The sequence below is a fragment of the Rhinolophus ferrumequinum genome, chromosome 3 (genome assembly GCF_004115265.2).
Source record: "Rhinolophus ferrumequinum isolate MPI-CBG mRhiFer1 chromosome 3, mRhiFer1_v1.p, whole genome shotgun sequence".
NCBI lineage: Eukaryota > Metazoa > Chordata > Mammalia > Chiroptera > Rhinolophidae > Rhinolophus > Rhinolophus ferrumequinum.
In genome coordinates, this window is record NC_046286.1 from 36628671 (window position 1) to 36651007 (window position 22337).

The 22337-nt window shown below is 40.7% G+C and overlaps 1 protein-coding gene across 2 annotated transcripts in view; it reads right to left on the reverse strand.

The window, feature by feature from the left end:
• Positions 1 to 231: 231 nt before the first annotated feature.
• Positions 232 to 22337, reverse strand: part of IMPG1 (interphotoreceptor matrix proteoglycan 1) — a 111335-nt gene continuing 89229 nt past the window's right edge. For both annotated transcript variants that reach the window (XM_033103445.1, XM_033103444.1), the window contains 3 exons: positions 10495 to 10694; positions 3974 to 4047; positions 232 to 307 (listed from right to left, as the gene is read on the reverse strand). In XM_033103445.1, coding sequence (XP_032959336.1) covers positions 232 to 307; positions 3974 to 4047; positions 10495 to 10694 — 350 coding nt within the window. The remainder of the gene's footprint in view (positions 308 to 3973; positions 4048 to 10494; positions 10695 to 22337) is intronic.

Here is a 22337-nt window from a genome sequence, read left to right on the forward strand (position 1 = left end):
TAAGCATCTTTTTCCTCAGAATATACCAGTCATCAAGTACACAATTTTTCTCTATGAAACATAGTGTGTGCTGCTTCTCAGGGTTGACTATATATATGCCTGGCTTCCGAAGACCAGTGAATATGCCTGCCTATGTTTTCAGAATTTTGACAGAGTGGATGCAATTTTCTTTGAGAAAGCAAGCCATCTCTCTTGAGATAGATTAAATGATAATCTGTACATTTTCGGGTTTTAATTTCCTTCCCAGTCTTGATGGTTAAATTCTTCATATCCTATAGTCAGTAATTCAGAATTTTTTTCCGAGTTATCTGGAAGAGAAATAATTTTAAGAGCTTAAGAAATGCCATCCAAGGTCAAATCATTGGTTCATTTCAAAAATTACCTCGGCTGGTGGATGAGAGAATTATGCTTGTTTATTTGAAAGATTGAAGATGCCCCCCAAAATAGTCCTAATCTTTTAACCTAATAGAAATGTATTCCATTTACTCTTTTAAAAAAATATTTTTATTAAAATATAGGTGACATACAATGTATTAGTTTCAGGTGTACACCATAATTATTCAAAATTTATATAACTAAAGAAGTGATCACCATAAGTCCAGCAGCCATCTGACACTGTCCCACACTATCAGAATATTATTGACTATATTTCTAATGCAGTACATTACATCCCCATGACTTACTTGTTTTATACCTGGAAATTTGAACCTCTTATTCTCCTTCACCTTTCCCCCCTTTTTTTAATTCTTCAATTATAGTTGACATTCAGTCAACTATTAATTTCAGGTGTAAAGCATAGTGGTTAGACATTTACGTAATTTAAGAAGTGATCCCCCTGACTAGTGCTCACCTGGCACTACATACAGTTATTACCGTATTATTGACTATATTTCCTATGCTTTACATCCCCATGACCATTTTGTAACGACCAATTTGTACTTAATCCCTCACGTTTTTCACCCTGTTCCCCAGCCCCCATCCCTTCTATCACCCGATAAATCTAGTACCCATCTAACACCATGCATAGTTCACCTTGCTCTCTCTTTGGTGAAGTTCTCACTAAGTTCCTTGAGCAACCATTGTTTTGAACTCTGTATTTAGTAGGTTGCTTGCCTCCATTTTTGTTTAGTTCTTTTTTTCTGGAGTTTTCTCCTATTCTTTCATTTGGGGGTATTTCTTTGTTTCATCTTTTTGGCTGCCTCTCTGTGTTTGTTTCTGTGTGTTAGGTAGATCTGCTTTGTCTCCCAGTCTTGGCTGGGTAGCCTTATGTAGTAGGTGCCTTGTGGGGCCCAGTGCCACAGGCTCCCTGGTCACCTGAGCCGGGTGCTCCAGACGTGTCCCTTGTATGGGCTGTGTGTGCCCTCCTGTGCAGGAGGCTTACTCCACTGAGTGGGATCTGCCCCAGTGGGCTCTGGGACCTGTTGAGACTGCCTTTTGTGTGTGCCACTTGTGGGGCTAATTGGGCTATGCTCTGGTAGGGTGTGAAGCCAACCTTCAAGTATATTGGTTCTGGAGCCCCTTGGGAGGGTCTCTGGTATAGGCCCAGGTCACCCACTGCCTGTAACCACCTGGGGACTACCTGGTAGGAGCTGCAATGTGATCTGCAGTTGTTCACTGCCTGTGCTAAAGCTGGAGGCACATGGGAGAGGCCACACTGTGAACTGAGGATGACTGCTACCAGTACCAGACCTGGGGTAGCTCTGCAAAAAGCCAGGACATTCCAAATCCTGCTGCCATCTGCCTGCTCCTGTAAAGCTCAGAGGCTGATAAAGCCTCGTGTGGTATGTGAGTTGGGTAGGCGGGGTCTCAGAGAGTCACTAGGGTGGGACAAGTAGTGTTTAGGTGGTTAATGTAGACTCTGGTTTGGTGCCAGTGCTGAGTCTGGAGCTACTCAGCAAAAGTCTTGGAGCACACCGAGGCAAGTCACTGCCTGCGGGGGCACATAGACCCTTGACAGTTGTCCAAGAAAGAGTGCAATGAGGGCAGGGCTGGCTGCTCATTGAGAAAGTGCTTCTGGCACTGGGCAAATTGAGTGGAACAGGGTGCCAGGGAGTCACGAGTGTGGAGGTAGCGGAGCTCACCAGACCAATTCAGATTTATATTTGGCCTGTGGGGAAGGGCTCAACACAGGAAAGATGGTGCCCACCTGCTGGCTGCATGAAAGGAGGCATCCTCAGGGAAAATGGCAACTGTCCCTCCAGTCCTTTTTCCAAAGCCACACAACTCAGTCTCTCTCCATATGTCTCTGATGCCTCTTGAGTCACTGTCCCTCTGCCAGAGCCCAGGGTGAGTGGCTGTAAGTGAGGCTCTGCTTGGATCCTTTAAAAGGATGTCTGAGTTTTCCACAGCCTTCCATCCCACCCTGATGGTCAGATTCCCCAGTTTTTCACAGCCATAGCAGACATCATTATGTTGTGGCTCCACTTCCCAGAATGAGTACTCCAAGTTGGGGAGCCTGGTATGGGGCTGGGGTGCCTTGCTCCTTCCAGGGAAACCTCTGTGGTTGAGATATTCCTCCCGATTCTCAACTGCCCCATGGAGGTTTCGGGGTGCCCGTTCCATGTCTCTGCCCATCCTACCAGTCTCAATGTAGCTTCTTTAGATCCTTAGTTGTAAAATTGAAACTTCTTTTCAGCTAGACTTCAAGTGGTTCTCTAGGTTGATTGTTTGAGAATTTAGTTGTAATTTTAATGTGGTCACAGGAGGAGGCAAGCAGAGTGTTTTTCTACCCTACCATCTTGGATCTCTTCTTCCATCTCTTCTTAAACCTATTTATATTCTCAGGTTGGACCATCTCTTGAAGCAGGGAAGACAAATAGTTGGTAAATTAAAGTCACCATGTTCCCTTCCAACCATATCAGACATCAGTATTCCATGCTGCTTCTTCATTTGAATTGTGGTCCTTAATTCTACTGGATACTTCAGGATTTATTTGGTGTCTGCCTCTCCTGGGCATTTTATTAATATCATATAGTGTGTGCCATTGTCATTTTATGGCTTGAGTCTGAACTTTTTCTGTCTTTCCAATGATCTTTGCTTCAGATGTCAAAATAGCTTACGTTATTCCCAGGTTGCACTTGGATACATGATATGATTAGCAAATGGTGTGATTGCTTCAGACTCCTTCTTGATTGTATGTTAACTATAATAACTTGTTTCAAGTGCAAGCTTAGGTGTGTTTGTTTCCATCTAACACTACAGATCTCAGGTAGAGTAGACACTGGCTGATTATCACTCAGTTTTACCATCAAAGACTAGGTAGAATTTTTGAAACTAGATAATTTTAGGCTAAAAATTGTCCAAAGTATTTCCCCAAAAGTCATTTTGAAAAAGCTCAATGCAGGCTACATTTAACCTGGTTATAGATAAGTTATTTCCCTTTGTAAAATAAAATTATTTTAGTAAAATAAGTTGATCGAATGGATGAATGCTTTAAAAGAGATATCTAGGACTGGAAGGAATATTTATCTGAGGATGAACTTAGGAATTTTTGAAGTTACTCTTCACGAATCATTTCTTCTACATATTTTTCTACATATTTTTGCTTTAGCCAATTATTTGAAATCAAAGAAGATATTTTATAAGAATATACATAAAATGATTCTGCTCCAGGAATGTAAATTATCATGAAAATTTCAACCTTGTTGAAAGACATTTGATAAATCACATGTATATTTTTATAAGAATATTATATGAAACTTAAGGATATTATAAAATACTTGGATTGTTTCTGTTATTTTATTGTTTTGTCTAGACATTTCAATTAATGCCAGTCATCTGTATTTCCCCCTCTTACACCAGGAAATGCCTCCCCACCACCTCCAACCCCTTAAAATACTAAATTAAAAAGCCTGGCTAGTAAAAGAAAAGTGCTTTTACTTATCTCTATTTAAAAACAAGAATCAGGCTCAGAAATGATTTAAATTTCCTTCAAAATTCAATACTTAAAACCAACATGTGAAAGTATGAGTTTACCTTGTTATTTTGCTGATGTTGGAACTTTTCAACACTACTTTTGTATGCTTGCCTTTTAGAGTGATTTAGTGACTTACAAAAGAAAGCAAAAAGATGATATCTTCTTTCCTGGCTTATCAACATTAACAGCAACTACAACTTTCTACTGTTTTGGTTTTAAAATTATTCTGACAAGTGAGAATGGATAAGGCATTTTTGCAGGTGACATCATTAGAGTTGGAGGAACTATGTTTTCTGCATCTCCCCTCAGTTTTGCCTTCCAGTTGGCTTACTGTTTCTTAAGCTGTGGTCTCGGAAGGATCAAACAAAGCTCATATGAAAGATGAGTGATAAGATCGTAGTGGAAAGGTGCTGGCTCAGGTACTAAATGGCCATCAACTGTGATTTGATGGTCATCAGCTGTGGCTAGTTGGCTGTCAGCTATAACCAGTGAGCCATCGGCCACTAATATAACTGCCGTGGCTATGCTAGCAGAAAAATGGGGCTAGCAAGAAGATGGTGGCTGAGGTAGCAAGAGCGGATTGCTGTTAGCATGGTGGATTGCAGCTAACAAGTGAGGTTGGTTGGCAGAGAAAGAGGGGATGGCAGGTTGTGGATCGTGTGGCTCCTGCTTCCTGTGTCTCCAACCCAACTGCCAGCGAGAATATAATGGTATGACTCCCCTATCTATGGCTCCATGGGTGTTCCTTTTTGGCCTCACCATGTCCTGAGTTCTTATGTGGGGAGTGGGACCAGAGACCCCGCATGGCACCCTGCATGACATTCGTCTTGCAAGAAGTGGAATTATTTTCAAGTCAAGTTCTGAGTTGTGGTTACTAAAACACAACTCTGTAATAACATTTTGTTCATGAAATTTAAAAATACAAATTATTTTAAAACTTGATGTACATAATTCCAGACTTGTCTATATACATATTAAATGATTTTTTATGATAGTGTATACACATTTTGCACCTTGCTTTTTCCCTCCTTACATTATAAAATGGGTATAATTTTTAGGGGTACTTTCTGATATATGCTCCCTTATCAGTAAACTGTTTTCTTTCTCACAACATTCTGTCTATTACAATTTCAGGGAAAGGGGGGAGGTGGGTATAGGAAGGAGGGAAAATTTTATTTTGGCCCAGTGCTTGATGGAAAGAGGCAGAAGAGAGAGGAGCGAGTTTCAGAAGGTGGAGTAACAAGTTCCTTGTTCCTCCTACCACAAGCTAAGGCAGCGTTTTTGGTTCCTGCTTATCCTAGTTGGGCGATTTAGGGGCTCTGAGAATACCAGGGTACAGGCAGATTCCTGTGGTTAGAACCAAGAGATCACAGGTGCGGGTAATACAGGAATAAAAACTTTCCAAAGGACCTAGTGAGATAAAGAGAGTCCCCCACACTCGCATACATGCAGATACCACCTTGGAGAAGAGAAGGGAAGGGGAAAGGATCTTTCAGTCTGGATATATATGTCAAGAAAATTGAGTTGCCTAAACTGGATATACTATGTTAAACTCCAGCCCCTTTCTCCTGGCTCCCACCTCCCCAATACAGTGGATAAAGGGCTCAAAGTGGGAGTGAGGAACAGCTACTAGAGATAAAAATGGACCTTTCCCCACTCATCTAAGGTGTAGCATGTAAGTAAACCTGTGATCTTACTGTAGTTAAAACAAGTACTTCCATATTATTAAGACCTCCTCAGAAGTCACTTTGTATCATAATTTAATTAATCTAGCCCCTATATTTGAAAACAATTTTCATTATCATAAATAATGTCATCGAGAACAAATTAAGTCTATTAAATTCAAGGACAAAGTGAAAATTTTTAGATCTGAAGAGGAAAAGTCAAATAATTTACTCAGCTAGCTCTACATTTTTATTTTCTCTGTATGTGTAATGATAATTGTGATTAATAAAAGTAAAAATCATTAAGCCAAAGCAGGGAACTTTTAAATGGAAAATTTGTTTATTCTTGGGAAAATTTTGCCAAGTTCCTAGTACAACTGAATCTATGTAGAGAATATCTGAAATTGAGTGAAATGAAAAATATATGGACTATGTTCATAAATACTGAATGGAGGAAAAGAATAGGAGGAAAAATAAAGGTGAAAATATAACGGATGACAATGAGTTAGCAGTAGAACTACAAAGAATTGAACTGTGGGGACAGAGCCCCAAAAAGCAGTTTCCAGGCTCTCGGCCTCACATAGAAAGGTGCTGGCTCAGGTAGTAAATGGCCATCGACTGTGATCAAATGGCCATCAGCTGTGGCTAGTTGGCCGTCAGCTGTAACCAGTGAGCCATTGGGCACTAATATAACTGCCGTGGCTACGCTAGCAGAAAAAGGGGGAGCTAGCAAGAAGATGGTGGCTGAGCCTGCAAGCGGCACAGTGAGGGTTGAGAATTGTGTTGCTCCTGGTTCCTGTGTCTCCAACCCAGCCGCCAGCGAGAGTATAGTGGTGTGACTCCCCTACCTATGGCTCCGTGGGTGTTCCTTTTTGGCCTCACCATATCCTGCATTCTTATGTGGGGAGTGGGAGCAGAGAACCCGCAGGCCGTCCTGCATGACAAACCAGTTGAAAATGCTCATTGTGTGTCAATGGACTCATCTTCTCAGTAAGGCCCTTTCCCTCAACATGATTTTCCTATCTCTTTCTTCACTTTCAGGTAGAATCACAGAAATGCAGCCGACTTTATAATTCTTTAGAGAATGCTGCTTTCAAAATTACAACATTGAGTATCCTCAGCTGATTTGCTTCTGAGTTTAGGTTTCAGTGCCAGGTAGGGAATCTCAGTTTTTATATCCTTATTTTTTACAGGGCTGCCCTTTGTTTATAATTATCAAACAGCTCCAATAATGCCAGCAGCTGAGAGTTTACACTGAGGAGCATCTGATTCATTCCTTACATAAACTTGTGACTTTATTCCTATTATCCCTATTATGAACATGAGAAATTTGAGACTTAAAGGGGCGGGGAAATGTTGCTCAAGTTCACCAGTTAGGGGTAGAGCTCGAATTTGAACTTGGGTCTCCCGTAATTTTAAAGCCTCTCAGCTTAATCATTGTCTTAATCTATGGTTGGTTAGGTCTTAATTTGTCACCTGATCCTCACAGAAGTAAATTTTCAGCGTCACATAAATGATGGCATCTTGTGAGGAACAGAAATAACTGCTGGGAGGGGGAGCAGGTGGCGAGGGATCCAGGCCCAACTCAGCACCACTGTGCTCAGGTTTCTTCTCCACTGAGAGGCCTTCTGAAGCAGCTCATCGGGGTGATGGGGTTTGTCCCAGTGCTGAGGACATCAGGGTTTAACATTTGCCGTTTAGAAAGAAATCTTTAATCAAGGAGTTGGAAAGGGCAGCCTTGAGGTGGTGTGGGGATATTTCTTTTCTCCCCAAAAGAAATTGAGTATCTTTCTCTCCCTCCGTCTTTCCTGCCTTCCCATCTTCCTTCCTCCTCTTTTCCTCCCTTCTTATCTATTGCCTAGCATCTGACATAGTGACTGCACATGGGTACTCAAGAGTGTTTGTTGAATTGGTGGAAGGAGCATCTTATTCCTGTGTATTTGAGTACTGGAAGTCCATAGTATCCCCCCAAGGCGGGCACAGGTGGGGGAGCAGAGCCCCGCAAACTGTCATAAGATCTGTTCATTTCCTGATCATCCTGTGCCTTGCTCTAGTGTTCTCACTTATGACAAACTAGCATTAAAGTGATACTAACCAATGTCACCCCAATAAATTTGATAAAATTAAAAGTGGTATTTCTTAAGAAAGACGGATGTTTAAAATTACAAATTGTACAGCCATCTGAAATAGCAAATAGGGCTGATTAAAATAAAAATAATAGATTGTTCTTCGTAAAAGCCACATGCAATCCCATTCTCCTTACTTATTTTACTAGGACCTTGCTTTTTCACCCTTTGTTCCTCCCCTCCCCCTTTTCTTTTAAATTACATAAGTGATACACGAACATACTCTCATTATTAATAAACTAGGACCCCACTTCTACTCTTTTCCACTGTTAACTGGAAAGATAGATGACTGTACCTTTCATTCCAAAAGTAGTACACTTGTGCACTAAGATAGCTGTATAATGAAAATGCACTACTTTTGTAAGAATAATTGTTTAAAAGTAGAGTATCTGAGTCATATTAAGAGTTTTATAGATAGTAATAAATATTTCTTGAAAAAAGGTATTTCCAGTTTATACACCCACCAGCAGTACTTGCTAGAAATAGTTTTCTCTGATGTTATTGACTTTCCTTCTTTTGCTAAACTCATGAGCAATAAAATATGTCTCCTTATTGTCTTTGATTTCCATGATCACAGTGAGATTGAGCATCTTTTCCTATGTTTTATTGGTCATTTGGATTTCTTCTCTGAATTGCACCTGTGTATTTTCTTTGCTCATTTTAGTATTAGTATGTGTATCTTATTGATGTGTATGAACTCTTTTTATTATGGATGTTCATCTTTTAAAGATATGAATAGGTTGTAAATATTTTTCTCTTACCTTGTTGTTTATCTGTTAATTTTATTTATGGTACTTTTTCCCTTATGGAAGTCCTCTTCTTAATGTCTTCTGGGATTGGTGTCTTAATTTTGAAAGGTTTCTTTTTTTTTAGCCCAAGACTATAGAAATATTGTAAAAATATTTTTTTCTCATACTTTCATAGTTTTGCTTTTAGGTTTGACTCAATTCTTTGGTAGAGAATTGACTTGAGCATAGTAAGAAACTAATTTTATTTTTTTCTGAAAGGAAGGCCAGTTGTACTCTAACCATTAGTGACCAGTCCATACTTTCCCTACTGACTTGAAATGCTTGTTAAAATAAATTCTCTAATATATAAGGGTCTATTTAGGGCTTATGTTTGTTCTATTTACCTATTGTCAATCTCTGTGTCTATCTTAATGTTCTAAATATTATTTTATGTATTGCTGTCTTACAGATCAACCTTCCTATCATTGTACTTCCAGGTTTTCTTTTGTACATTTTCATTTCCAGAGGAACTTTAGAACCAGAATATCAAATTCCATAAAGACTCTTGTTGGGATTTTAATTGGGATTAACTTGGAGAAAATTGATAGTGTCATCATAATCCTTACTTACCTGAAAGGATACTCTGTGCTTTATGTTCATTGTAAAGATGTTTTATAAACATAATTTCATGTACCCCTTGTAGTAGTCCAGCAAGCGGCTTTTATTAGTCTCATTATCCAATGACAAAATTAGGTTTAGAGGAGTTAAGGAATTTGTCCAAGGCCACCTGATTAGTAAATTGCTAAGCCAAAAATTTAATCACACTTTGTCTGACTAGAATACTGTTTCTTAAACACTATTGGGTAGTTTTCTTCAAAGTGTTAATACATTAAAGGAACAGGGTATGTTTCATCAAGAAAAAGGCTAAATCTCTCTTGCTTCTTGTTGATTGAGTGTGGAAGCAGATTGCCACGCATCCCCTGATGGGAAAATAGGGACTGTGGCCACTAGAATCAGTAAGAGGACAGTAAAAAAAAACCGAAACAAAACAGGATGATCTAACGAAGACATGGTCTGAGGTGAACAACACTGAGGAAATGCTCAGGTGTGTGTGACTGGAAGCTCATGACGGGGAAAGGCAGGACAGGCTCAGGCGGGAGACTTGTCTACAGTGTGGATCTTATTTGGGTGTCACAGGATGTGTGGAAAAATTAGGAACCTTTGTCTTCCTTGTTTGTTCATAGGGCAACCTATACTCTAAAGTCTGGTTTGTGAATCGAAGATCAACTATATCTCACCTTTTCTTCCTCCTAAAGTGCTTCTCTTAACCTTTCTGTTGGAAGTAAAAGATTGATGAACTATATCATAGCACATCTATGGAATGGGCTACTACGTAATCATTAACTATGATGCTACAGAAAATATTTAGTGACGTGAAATGTTCTACATCAAAAAGCTGAGTACGAAACAAGAAACCTGGGTGATTCCCTTTTGCTTTAGAAAATTCTATGTGAAGATTCTACATAAACATGTACACCAAAAGATAATAGCAGTTCATGTCATGAATTGCACATGACTTTTGTCTTCTTCTTCATAATATTCTATATTTTCCAGTTTTCTTATGATGAAAGCTATTGTGTTTGCAGACAGGGAAAAAACCAAGTAACACACACACACACACACACACACACACACACACACACACACCCCACAGCAACTAAAGTAGACCATGTGGTATTCTTTCTTAAAGCTAACACAAGCTCTTTTTTCTTCACTTATTGGCCTTAATTAAATATTATAGAAAGGCTTAGAGAGGTGGACGCCAAGGGTGGTCCTTGGACCAGCAGAATGAGCCTTACCTGTGTCCTACCCAGGTCTACAGCATCAGAACAGAGCCTAGCAGGGTCCAGCCATGTGTGTTTTGACAAGTCCTCCTCTGGGAGATTCTGATGCTCACTGAGGTTTGAGAACCATGGGTACTGTAGGAATTCATTCTAATGATAGGTTTCTCAGAATTGTGAGTAACAAATTCTTGGCTCTATAAAGTTAGTGTGCTTGACGTACCTGCACGGAGCTCCCTTTCCCTGGATGACCTTACCTTCCTCTCCAGGAGCACAGGGGCCCAGCTTCCGGAGGTCCAGGTGCTCCTGGCTTTCATACCCTGGTCTGCAGTGACACTCTGCTTCCTCAGTCCCTTCATTCTTTACACACTGGGCAAATTCACCACAGGCCAGGTATTTGCAGGGATCTGCTTGATCAGCTGGAAGAAATGGGGCAGATTTTAATGAACGCATGGGTGCCTGAGCAGTAGAACTGGCAGACGTCAAAGGCAAGAGACCAAATATATTTGCTATCACCCCATTTTGGAGTGGGTTGTACAGTAGTGATAGCAGACTGACGTGTAAAGAGAATGACACATTTCTGTATCTTGGAAAAATGAGTTTATAGACACAGGTGATAACATGTTTAGCTCCAAGTGTAATTATAACTAACTTTGTTGGGCATGAGCATCACCTAGAGGCCTTGTTAAAACGCAGTTTCCTGGCCCCATCCTCAGAGTTTCTGAGGCAAGCGATTGGGATGGGGACCAAAACTTTGTGTTTCTAAGGAGGTCCTCAGCGATGCTGATGCATCTGATCTGGCGAGCACATTTTAATAACCACTGCATTAGAGAATTAAGATTTTTTTTGTCTGCTATTTTTTAAGGTGAGTATTTTTTGCAGAGATGAGCTGTAAACATATATATTTAAGATCAGGTGTACCTCATAAAACAGTAGTCATTTATGTGGACAGTTTTGAGAACTCAGGATGATTTTCTTATTTAAAAAATATCTTTTTTTTAGTCACTTGCTGATCCCGAAGGCCCTAATGTTAGAGAGTCTTTCTTTTGGATTAACTGTTTTTCCTGTATTAAAATTCAAATAGACCTCTAGTTGGTTCCTTTTTTTTTTTTTTTTGGTCATTAATTATTCTCTTTTACTATGTTCTTAATTGTGTAGGATTGTCTGAAATTCTTTGTAAAGTGGATTATAAATCAAGAGAATCTCAGACTATTTAGCTCTGGGAGGCCTGTGGCTCCTGCCAGGCTTTCTGTCTTTGGAAAGCCGAGCACACTGACCTCTCAGGCAGAAACGTGAGTGGCCTGAGTCCTCACATGCTGATGACAGAACCACAACAGGCCTGTGGTCCTGAGACCATTGCTGTTTCTGCCCTGGGAGGGTTTGCTGTTGAATCACATCAGCCATTTTTCCTTCAGATTATTCTGTCAAAGAGCACTTATTATGTGCAAGGAACTAGGGGACAGGAAGCCGTGTATAAGGCCATTCTTCCAGGAAGCCTAGGGGAAGGGACAGAATACTCCTACACAAAAAGCCCAGTACCTTATCTGGCATAAGAGCCCTAAATACGAGCTGGAAATATTCGTTAGAGAAGAGATCACCATGGAGAGGATTGTTTGAACTGAGTATTTAAAGTGAGTTGCATTTGTATGAGCAAAGACTGAAAGAGACATTCCAACTGGATCCAGCAGCATGGGCAGAGGCACAGAAATAGGAAATCACAGGTGTGAAGATGGAGCGGGGGGAAGCCCAGTTTAGAGGGAGCAGAGAACAGTAGACAGAAGGAAGGGAAATAAAACTGGAAAGGTCAGTTAAGGCCAAGCTCAGCTAGGTCTTGAAAGCTGTCCTAAGGAATTTGGACTTTACAGGTAGTGGGAGTCACAGTGGATTTTTGGGTGAGGGAGGGGTATGACCGAATTGTGCTTTAGGAGATATGGAAATAGAATTTTCAGAATTAGGATAATTTCAGGGATAATGTGGTCCAGTATTTCCCAAGTGGGAATATTTTCAGAGCTCTAATTCAGCAGGACTTAATAACGTTTATACTGAAAAGAAACTTGGTAGCTCAGTAAGTTAAAAAAAAAAAATGCAGGGTGACATAAATATAACAGGTTTCTCTCTCTTTCCTTTGTTCTCTTTCTCCCTGTCCCTCCAACCTCACCTCCTTGTCTTTTTATTTTTAAACCTCTTAGGGTCATTAATAAGCTAATATCTATTGTGACTCTTCAATCAGAGAATTTAGCTGCTTTGCCAAATTTCCTGACCAGAGAAGCTCTGTGAATCGGTTGTCGTGGGGCATCTTGTGCGGGAAGAACTCCAAGGAGCCTCTATGTTCAATGACCTGATCCAGCGCCTCCTTGTGGTGGAAGAAGCGAGAGTGCGGGGGCTGAGTGAGACCAGGAGGCAAGAGCAGACCCTTGAAAACATTTTTTGGGGTTTCCCGGTATGGTAGGACTGTTAAAAGTCTACGTGAAGTTGTATTTCCCTGATCTCTGCACGCTGAGATTCCCTGATGGACAGCCAGCCTGGCTAATGTGAACGGGCTTTTCTTGACTCAGTTCGTAAAGCTGGCCATGTTACGGAATCGTTGTCACTATTGGGGAAATATCTCATATTTTCCCTGATAACCCAGGTAATTGATGCCCAGTATCTGGTTTAATAAATCACAGCTGTCAGAAAATTTGCGCTCAGGACTTTAGTCTCAAAAACAGAAGCCAGAAGAGAACAGTCAGAGGCTCCATTTCCCTCTCTGCAGTGGAGAAGTATATGTACATGGAAAGCTGACAATGCACGGATTATGCCCTTTTGAAGAGTAATATGAAATGTGTGATAACCAAATATGAGTTTCCCATTCCAAAAAGGTTTCTGCTCATTGTAATTTCCTTCAGCCTAGCCAGGCATGGTCTAAGCACCAGTAAAGCGAAACAGAACACAATCAGGCAACATTGCAAAACGGACTTTATCCAAATTTGGGAGCCCTGAACCAGGTATATTTGAAGAACCAATGGACCTATTTTATCAATTATTTGCTTTTCTCATGTTATTTATGTATTCAGGACCAGTCTACAGATAAGAAGTAGGAGACTTCAAATCACCTAGATGAATTTTTGGTTGCTGTGTACCCTTCCTGGTAATTAAGACAACATTCATTCATTCATTCATTCATTCATTTAACTAATAACAACTTGGCCTTCAAAATCTTTAGCGCTGAAAATTTCAGACTAATGGCTTCAGAGTTTTATTTTATCCATAAGTAAGATTTTACATTTTTGATAAAATTTTAGAGCCAGAACATATTTCATAGACTTTCTTGACTAATTTGCTCACTTTGCAGGTGAGGAAGCTCAGTGAAGCTGAGTGTTGCCAAGATCATGCCTGTTTGTGCCCAAGTCCTCTGTCACCCCATCCCCTTGTGGTCTGTGTGAGGAAAAGTTCCAGGGAAGGAAAGAACCCCAAGGAGGAGCTGTTGGACCATGGCCTATAAAGGTAATTGGATTTAATTAGAATCAAAGCAGAAGAGCCCATATTTGCAACAGTTTGTGAAGCAACTCATGCTGCTTCGTCTCTGATACCTTAAAAATATTTTCCTTAGGTATGTTGATGACCCTCTTTACTCACATATCGTTGTTTGAGGGCCACCTATAACTTTGGGCTTCAGGCAAAGACTGAGAACTGGATTCTGGATTCTGAGAACTGAGCTGATTCTGGGGAGAAAGCACCATGTAAGAAACGAGAATGACTTTCTGATGAATGAAATTTTATCTAGTAGAAATTTCTTAAGGAAGCTTTCCCTATGTTATCATCATTTTCTTCTTTGTCATATTCTAAAGACATTTCTCCTTAGAATGATAGACACATTCACGTTAGGCCATACAAGTATTTGCCTCTTCTTTAACACATCCCCAGGAATTTGCACAAATCAAATTAGTCTGAACTTCCCACTCTTTGCTCTTGGTTTGGTCAATATGTAGCAACAAACTCAAATGCTCTGTTCTGAATAAGATCTGTAGCTTAGAAAGAGGAAGGACAAGAAAACTTGAGATCAACAGTCAGTTAGGAGGAAAATAATTAGGTGCCAATAGAAAAATATTTTCAAATCATAATCAAGTTGTGTGTGGATTTGAAGAGGTGAAGTCCTTATGATTGATGTATAGACTAATTGGTCTATAATAACCTTAATTTATAATTGCCTTAATTCCTGGATTTGCTTTAATACCTTTTAAACAGATTATTTTTATAGTGGGTGCTATAAAACGCTTTCTCCATTAGCCTTACCACACTCACAATACACTCGGAACTAGTATGTTAGGGGAATCCTCTGGGCTTACGATAATTGCTTGCTGGCAAAATCATAAATTAGGCACAGTAAGAGATTAACAACAAAACTAATAATAAAATAAAACAATAATATACCGTAATAAAAGTTATGTGAATGTTGACTTTGTCTAATGGGCAGGGAACATATATAGTACGGATACATGGGATGATTCACATCCTAGGCGGGGTGCAGTGAGATGGCTTGAGATTTCATCATGCTATCAGAAAGATGTATAATTTAAAACATGAATTTTTTATTTCCAGAATTTTCTATTAAATATTTTCGGACCTCAGTTAACCTTGGGTAACTGAAACCGCAGAAAGAGAAACCGTGGATAAGGGGGTACTACTATATAAATAGGGAGCTCATATTTATTGAAGGCCATTTTATGTTTGGTAGTGTACTGGACGTTTTAAACAATTCTTCATTAATATTCGCAAGAACCTTCCAAAGTAGATATCACTGACCTCATTTTCATAGATGAGAAAATTAAAGTCCATTTTAGCTAGTAAGTATGACCCAAGATTAACATCTGTACATCTGTTTACAATGTTTGGCTTTTGACATCATTCTAGCGTTTTTCAAATATGGGCTTTTCAGGAGACACCTCAGGGTTCTCAAAGGCTAACAGAGGATGAAGACAGTGAGTGGGGAGCCCTGCCACTGCCAGCATCTCCACTCTCACTGGTTTGCATATCAGACTTCCACTAATGCTTTCCTTTGAACAAAGGCTCTCCCCACTAAACAAAAGCTCAAACCACTGTCTGCTACCACTCCTTCACGAGGCAGAATGTTTCCTTGTAGAAAGTACAGTCTGACACTACAGTAGCTCCACATTTGTTTCTGTTCAAGTGTGACATCAACAGACATGGCTTAAAGTAAGTGAGCTGCCATGTGGCACTTGGGAATATTTGTATCATTCTGAGATTTTCAATGTAAGCATATTTTCCGTATCAGTTTCTCCCTTGGATTTGCTTATATAGTGTCTTTTGTATGCATTCCAAAGAGTGTTCCCAATTGGCTGACTGTTTCTCAGCTCTCCATCATGTGATCACATAACATTCAAATGAATGTCCTCTGCCAGCAGGGAACACTTTGAGACATTTTACAGTTAGAGTTAAAAAGATTATGGTCCTGATCATCAATAAGTTTATAAATTCACAGAGATCACAGGTCCCTGATGGACTACGACTATCTTTTTCAAATCTCCTGTTTCTGGTCCCAAGTGCACTTATGCTTGTCAGGCCTGTAAATAGGCTCTCCCTCTCTTTCAGGTCTCTGAGGTTCCCAGGTCTGCATTTCACCAACTCCAGTTCCTTTCGCCCCACTCCCCCTTCACTTGACCACATCCTTGGGGCTGTGTATTGATTGCTTTTCTGCCCTATTCTTTATTATTTCGTTGTCATTGTTTATCATCTTATCATCCCCTTTCCTTGTGCTGTCTCAACACTCATGTGTTGCCCAGGAAGTGAACCATCTCCTTTGACTGGGCAGGTTCTAGCTCAGTTAGCCTATAACTCTGTCTTCACCTGGGCTGCCTTGAGCTGAGTGCCTTTTAGGTTTTTTGGCACATTTTTTTTTTTTCCATTTCAATACGATGAAACCTAATGTTCACTAGATGGCGCTCAATAGCAAAAGAAGTAGGAATAGAATCAGGATGAAATTTAAGAGCTCGAACTGATTTCTGTCTCCTTAAAAATCACCGTGCGGTGCATTGGTGAAGGAAAGCGAGGTCTGGAAGGAATTATCGCGGTGGCAGAAGCAGCTCCAGGGGACCGCTGATAGAGCCATTATTACTGCCTGATTACCGCAGCAGATCCGGCCTGACTGGTCGGGGGAATGTGCTGGTAACTCCTGGATCTTTTCCCGTTTCAAAAAGGCAGAGTTAGGGCTCTGGAGTTCTGTGGCAGGCGGACCCGCCGCCTCTAGCGCCCAGCGTGATGAAACCTCATGCCAGAATGGACCTAATAGATTTCCCAGGAGTCAGAGCAAGGTGCACCTGCCAAGTGCACCTGCCTATTACTACGGGAGGTGTCTGTGTGTCTAGGGGGGAGAGCAGCCGCCTCGCCCTTCCCTCGCCCACTTACAGCCAAGGCTTTTCGGCCCCAGTTTTGTCGGTGGGGAGAAGGGGAATGGTCATTCCTTTGCCCTGGGCATCAGAGAATGACCAACCAACACATCCCAATCAGTGGTTGTCTTCAGCTCTCAGGGCACAGGGCCTTACTTAGCCCTCCATACTTTTAGGGGCTCACCAACAGGTTTTAAATGCTTTAAAGTCAGAATAAAAAATAATAATATAATCCAAACTGGATTATATTAGTCTCTATGCCAACGTAGTCATAAAATATGATTTTTAATATTTTTATTAGTTAATATATTAATGAAGGCAAATGGGCCTAGAGCCCAGGGTATACTAAGGTGGCCCTGGTAGTCTGTTTCCTTCTCAAGTGTCAATATCACTTTAATACAGTGCTTGGGGCTAAGTGCTTAGTAATATGAATAAATATGGCCCTCTACTGAGGGTTCATCTGAGATGTACTGCAGAGACCGTGCCTTCCGCAGAGGCCCATTGGGCTTGTTTTCCCAAATCCTGAGAACATTCTGAGATTTGGCTGCACCTGCAGAGGGGGTGAACCAGCTCATCCCTGCTGTCAAAGCTGAAGCTTCCAGGAAAGCGCCCTATGAAGGAAGGACTAGTTCCCAGCAATTGTGAGTGGCCTTGGCAATGTAGGTTAGCAGCTTTAGGTCTCATTTTCCCCTTCTATAAAATGGGGTGTTTAAACCAGTTGATCACTAATGTCCCTCCAGCTCAAATATAAATCTCCCATTTTAGGTGTTATACCACAACGCAAACAGCAGGAGAGTTGGCTGGACATGCTGGCACACACCTCCAGAGCTGTTGATGCCGTACAGTGATTAAAAGAACTTAAAAAAAAAATCTATATTTAAGTTAATGTTTCGTTGTTTTATGTTATTTTATTATTGGCCAAAATGTTTTGTGTATGGCTTATTGCTGACGGGTAGGATTAGAGTGAGAATAATTATTCAATGATAACTAGCACACGGCATACATGGCGCCATGCATATGGTTGGAGTTAATACACATTTGTGGAATTGAATAAGGTATTAATGGGAGTTCTTTCCGGTTTAAAGGGGCATGCAATGTGCGAAAATTTGGGTTTCATTTCAATTTCATTGTTAAGAACCACCACCACAAACTGTTTATAGTAGGCTCATGGTAACTCTTTCTTACATGAGTGGGTGTGTGAATGACCATACACATCTTGCCCTGGATGGGAGGCAGAAGAATTATCTCTGCTCTCAGTCATTATTTGTATCTGCCAAACTGAGGTGTTTGGGTGCATTAGTGTTAGGGCCTGAGTGTCCCTGGATAAGCTGTTGGAGGGAGAACTCCGAAAGAAAGGGCTGCGGGAGGTGGCCCTGCAGCTGGACGGAGGCCCTAGTTTGTGTTAAAGGGTTGGATGAAGGGCCCTAGCAATGTCTTAATGAGACAGGTTAGTGGGCATGTTGATAGGCAGACAGGAAAATCCTTGGTAACAAACAAAGACAGCCATATCCTGAAACTTCAGGTTCTGAAACAACTCCTTCACTCCATGACAAAATGTAACAGTGCCTTGAGGTTCATAAATTGTCTCATAAATCCCTTTTGGCCTGACAAACAGAGCAAATCTGATAGGTAGGAATGGGTTATTTTGTTAATCCCCTCAGGATGGGCTAACACAACAAACCTGGTAGACGGAGTCCATTAGAAGGTGCCAGCTCCCTTTCCCCAATCAGGCAGGGCAAGGTATAAAAATAAGAGCTTTTGCTTCAGTCAGGGGGCACATCATTTGGGAACCCCCTCCCGCTCGGGAGCTGCATTTCTTTGCTTTTTAATAAACTATCCTCTTCTACAACTCCTCGCCTCTCCTTGGTCGGTGCTTCCATTCTTCGGTTTCAGGAGACATGATCCCTGCTCTCACTTACTCACAGGAAAAATCCCCTACATCATTAAGAAAGCTCCATAAGGTGGTTCTGATGTGGGATGACAGGTTGAAAGTCTGGAGAGTGGTGAAAGGTATCTGGCAGTACAACTGGTATTGGGGTTCCCTACTGGAAATAAGCATTAACAGTAGATTCCCTAATGGTGGCCCAGGAGCCACAGGGCAGCAGCATTGTAACCCAGGAGACAGGGCCAGACATAGGAGACTGGGGGGAGGGCAAAAGAAGAGGGGGCTTCTCAGGGAGGAGAATTCCTGTGACTGCCCCCAGCTGGGACAGGGCACTCCTAGTAGAGCTACCGGAACCCACAAAGGGGACATTTGAAAGTTTAGGACTTGTTTCTAAGAGAGAAAGTTGTTTTTGTTTGTTTGTTTGTTTGTTTGTTTTTTTCCCATTCTAAGAAAATGACAAAATATGATGGGAAAACTTACTTGCTGAACTGTAGAACCTAACAATTAATTTAGGATTAATTAAACTGAAATGTGTTGTCACTTTTTCTAAGTAGATTAAATAGCCTCTGTATATACCCAGTGGGGGGGTTGATACGACTCCCTTTTATGAAAAGGGAGCAGGTAGAATGGAAGGAAGCACAGAAAACTGCCTCTGAATTCCAGCTACAGCACTTGGTGACTGTGTAGCAGGTAAGACCGAAGTTACTCACGCTTCTCTGAAATGGTTTCTCCAACTCTGTAATGGGTGGATTAATAATACCTACTTTTCATAGTTATTTATTAAGATTGAAAATAGTGTTAATTAATAGCAGCTCTTACTGTGTTTATTGTCATTGTTGTGATAAGTGACGTCTAGCGCCTTTTCAGAGCTGGTGACTAAATGGGAGTCTTACAAATTATGCAACTTTCCAGAGAAAATGATTGATTCACATTCTGGCTGGAAGAATCCTGGATGCCAGACTGTAATTAATTTCAGTGTTTACCATTTACCAGCCTTCACGTCTGGCTTTTTTTTTTTTTTTTTTTTGAAGTCTACCCATTTTTGAGGTGGCTTCTTAGGAATTTAAGTAAGGCGTGAATAAGTTAGAATAAGTGGTTTTGCATATTTGAAATCTTCAACCTGCACAGCTAACTGGAATAAAAGCCCTACATACTTCTGAAGAATGTTCATTGCAGCCTAAAGGAAGGACTGCTCTAGTTGCTGGGGATGCTGGCAGAATACTGAGTGAGCCGTGATTTATTGGGTTTTTCAGTTGATAAATCACAGATAGTTCTAACATTGGTTTGTACTTTTTATATCACAGATTCATTTATTCAGGGAGTGTTCAAAAGGTGAATAGCAAACCACACACAGTAATAACAGTGTGTCATTTCTCCTTCATGTCTGTACCTCTGCAGATGTTATTTGGTCTAACTGATCGCTGACCCTCTTTTAGAGGACCCGTCCAGCAATTCAGATGCTGATGTGAATGTGGAATGTCACTCACCTAGAAATCTCATGAGAATTTTTAAATTCTCTCTTCTTCTCGTTAGTCCAAAAGTAGTAATGGAATACTATTTCCCCCAACCAGCATTACTACCACAAACTACTTTTCCACCCTGACATTAGGCCAAAAGAAAAAAAATGAAAAAGACTTGATTGGATTTCGTTTTGAATTTTGCAAACGGAACTAAATAATTGGTCTGTCTAGGCATTGCCTATAAATAAAATAAAACTGGGGCATAGAGAATAAATGCTAAATCCTCTGACCAAGACTGTCTTAAATCCCCCCTCAGCTTGACCAAGTTTTACACAGGCTTCTTCCCGACTCTTGTCCCCTGACCTCTCTAGTCTTAGAGGAGTTAGTGTAGAAACCTTGCAATTGTAAATTCATTCTGTGCCCCTTTTGGGATGTAAATCTCTTTAAAGCTTCATGACAGTGTTACAACTCAGGACTGTCTTTCTCCAGGACCTGGGAGCCAATCCTTTGAAATGTAACCATCAAGGAAAATAGTGCCCCTCGCTCCCAGTCTCGGGGAGGGTAGAAGCCTTGCTCCAAGTTGTAAGACGGGAGGTAGACAGGGGATGTTGACTTTCTCATTTTTCATTTCATCCCAATCTCACTGAAATCTGGCCTGGGCGTTTGCCACTCCACTAGATTACTTTTGCAAAGGGTTCTAATGACCTCCGAACCATCAACTTAAATGACCTCCATCCACTGCTTACTCACAGCTGCTGAAATTGCTGACCTGTCTCTCCTGTACTTTCCCTGGCTCCTGCAACATCTTCTCCTGGCAATCCTTCTCTTTCCCCATTAAGTGTTAGAATTTCTCAGGGTTCCATTCCCAGTTGTCTTTTCCTCCTACCCTACACATTGCCCTGGGCCATTTTGATTTTTTTTAACCTGTTCTCTGGTTTAAATTTGTATAGTGGAAATGTATACTTTCCCAAATGTGTACTGTCAGCACCGGCCTTGTCCATGGCCTTGACACCTACATCATAGGCTGGAGGTCTATTCGGCTAATACCCATTTCGTTAAAATTGGTTTGCCCAAAAAACATTTTGAAGTATTTTTATATCCTTGAGTTAGCTTATTAATTTTTGTTTTATTTTTTGTATTAAAAATTTTTTAAATGAATTAATCTATGTACCCTTTGTAACTATTTATGTATTTTCACTAAGTATTTTCTATAACATATAAACTATATGTTATTTTTATAATCTTGAGACTACTTAAAGGACTGGTTAGTATTAAGTTGGAAGACTTTTTGAGTTTTACAAAATTTTATTACAGTTGAACTTTAAAAGACAGTAAGTCACAAAAAAAAGAAAAGATAAGAAAAAATAGAACACCCAAGTAGATGCAGATAGATTGGACAGGGGCTCCTGGACAACCTGGCTTTATATGAACTGGCTCAGCATAGCTTTCCCTTCCTTCCAGGCTGAGCTCCCTTCGCTCCCTACTTACTATCCCTTCCTGAAATGTCTGCATCCTCCTCCTGCCCTTTCTGGAATAGCTTCTCCCCACCCTTCTCTGACCCAGCCCACCAAGGTATCATACACTCAGTATTGCCACCTGTCTAGGAAGCCTGCCATGACATCCCCTCGCCCCTGTAGGATTAATTTCTCTGTCCTCTGTGCTTCATAACATTTCATATCCTGATGATTGTATTCAGCAGACTCTATTGTAGCTTTTTGTGTATGTGTCTATTTCTCTTGGTAGGCATTTAGTTTCTTGAGGGCAGGGATGGGCTTGATTCCCCTTTGGATCCTGTGCCTAAAGTAGTTCCTTTACTGGTGGCAGATAATCCCTAAGTGCTTACTGAATGTGTGAATGAACAGAGCCCCAAATCATGACTGCATTATTATTTACTTGTCTAACTTTTCTATAAGAGCAAAGATAAGGGCCTGTGGGAGTTGGAGGCTTGGACCTCTTTGTTGGTTTAAGAAAAATCATCCATCATTTGGACGGGAGAAAAGCTGACCATATGACTTTCGATGTCACGCTAGAGCAGTAACAGTCCCCTTAGTAAACAGAGATCACCTGTGGGCCAACCCAGCCACCCGTCTGTACTTTTACAGCTGGCAAGCTAAGTATGGTTGTTTAGGTCTTTAAATGTTTATATAAGCGCCTTCATAGTGTCCTCGATTTTACCTTTTGTCTCACAGAGCCTAAACTATGTACTCTCTGGCTCTTTAAGAAACACTTTGTTGAGCCCTAGGAGGCAGTAACTTTGTTTGACTTATCGTTTACTATTGATTATGGCATTTTACAACTCTGTAAAGGTAGAAGTTGTAGTATAGAAAATGGGTA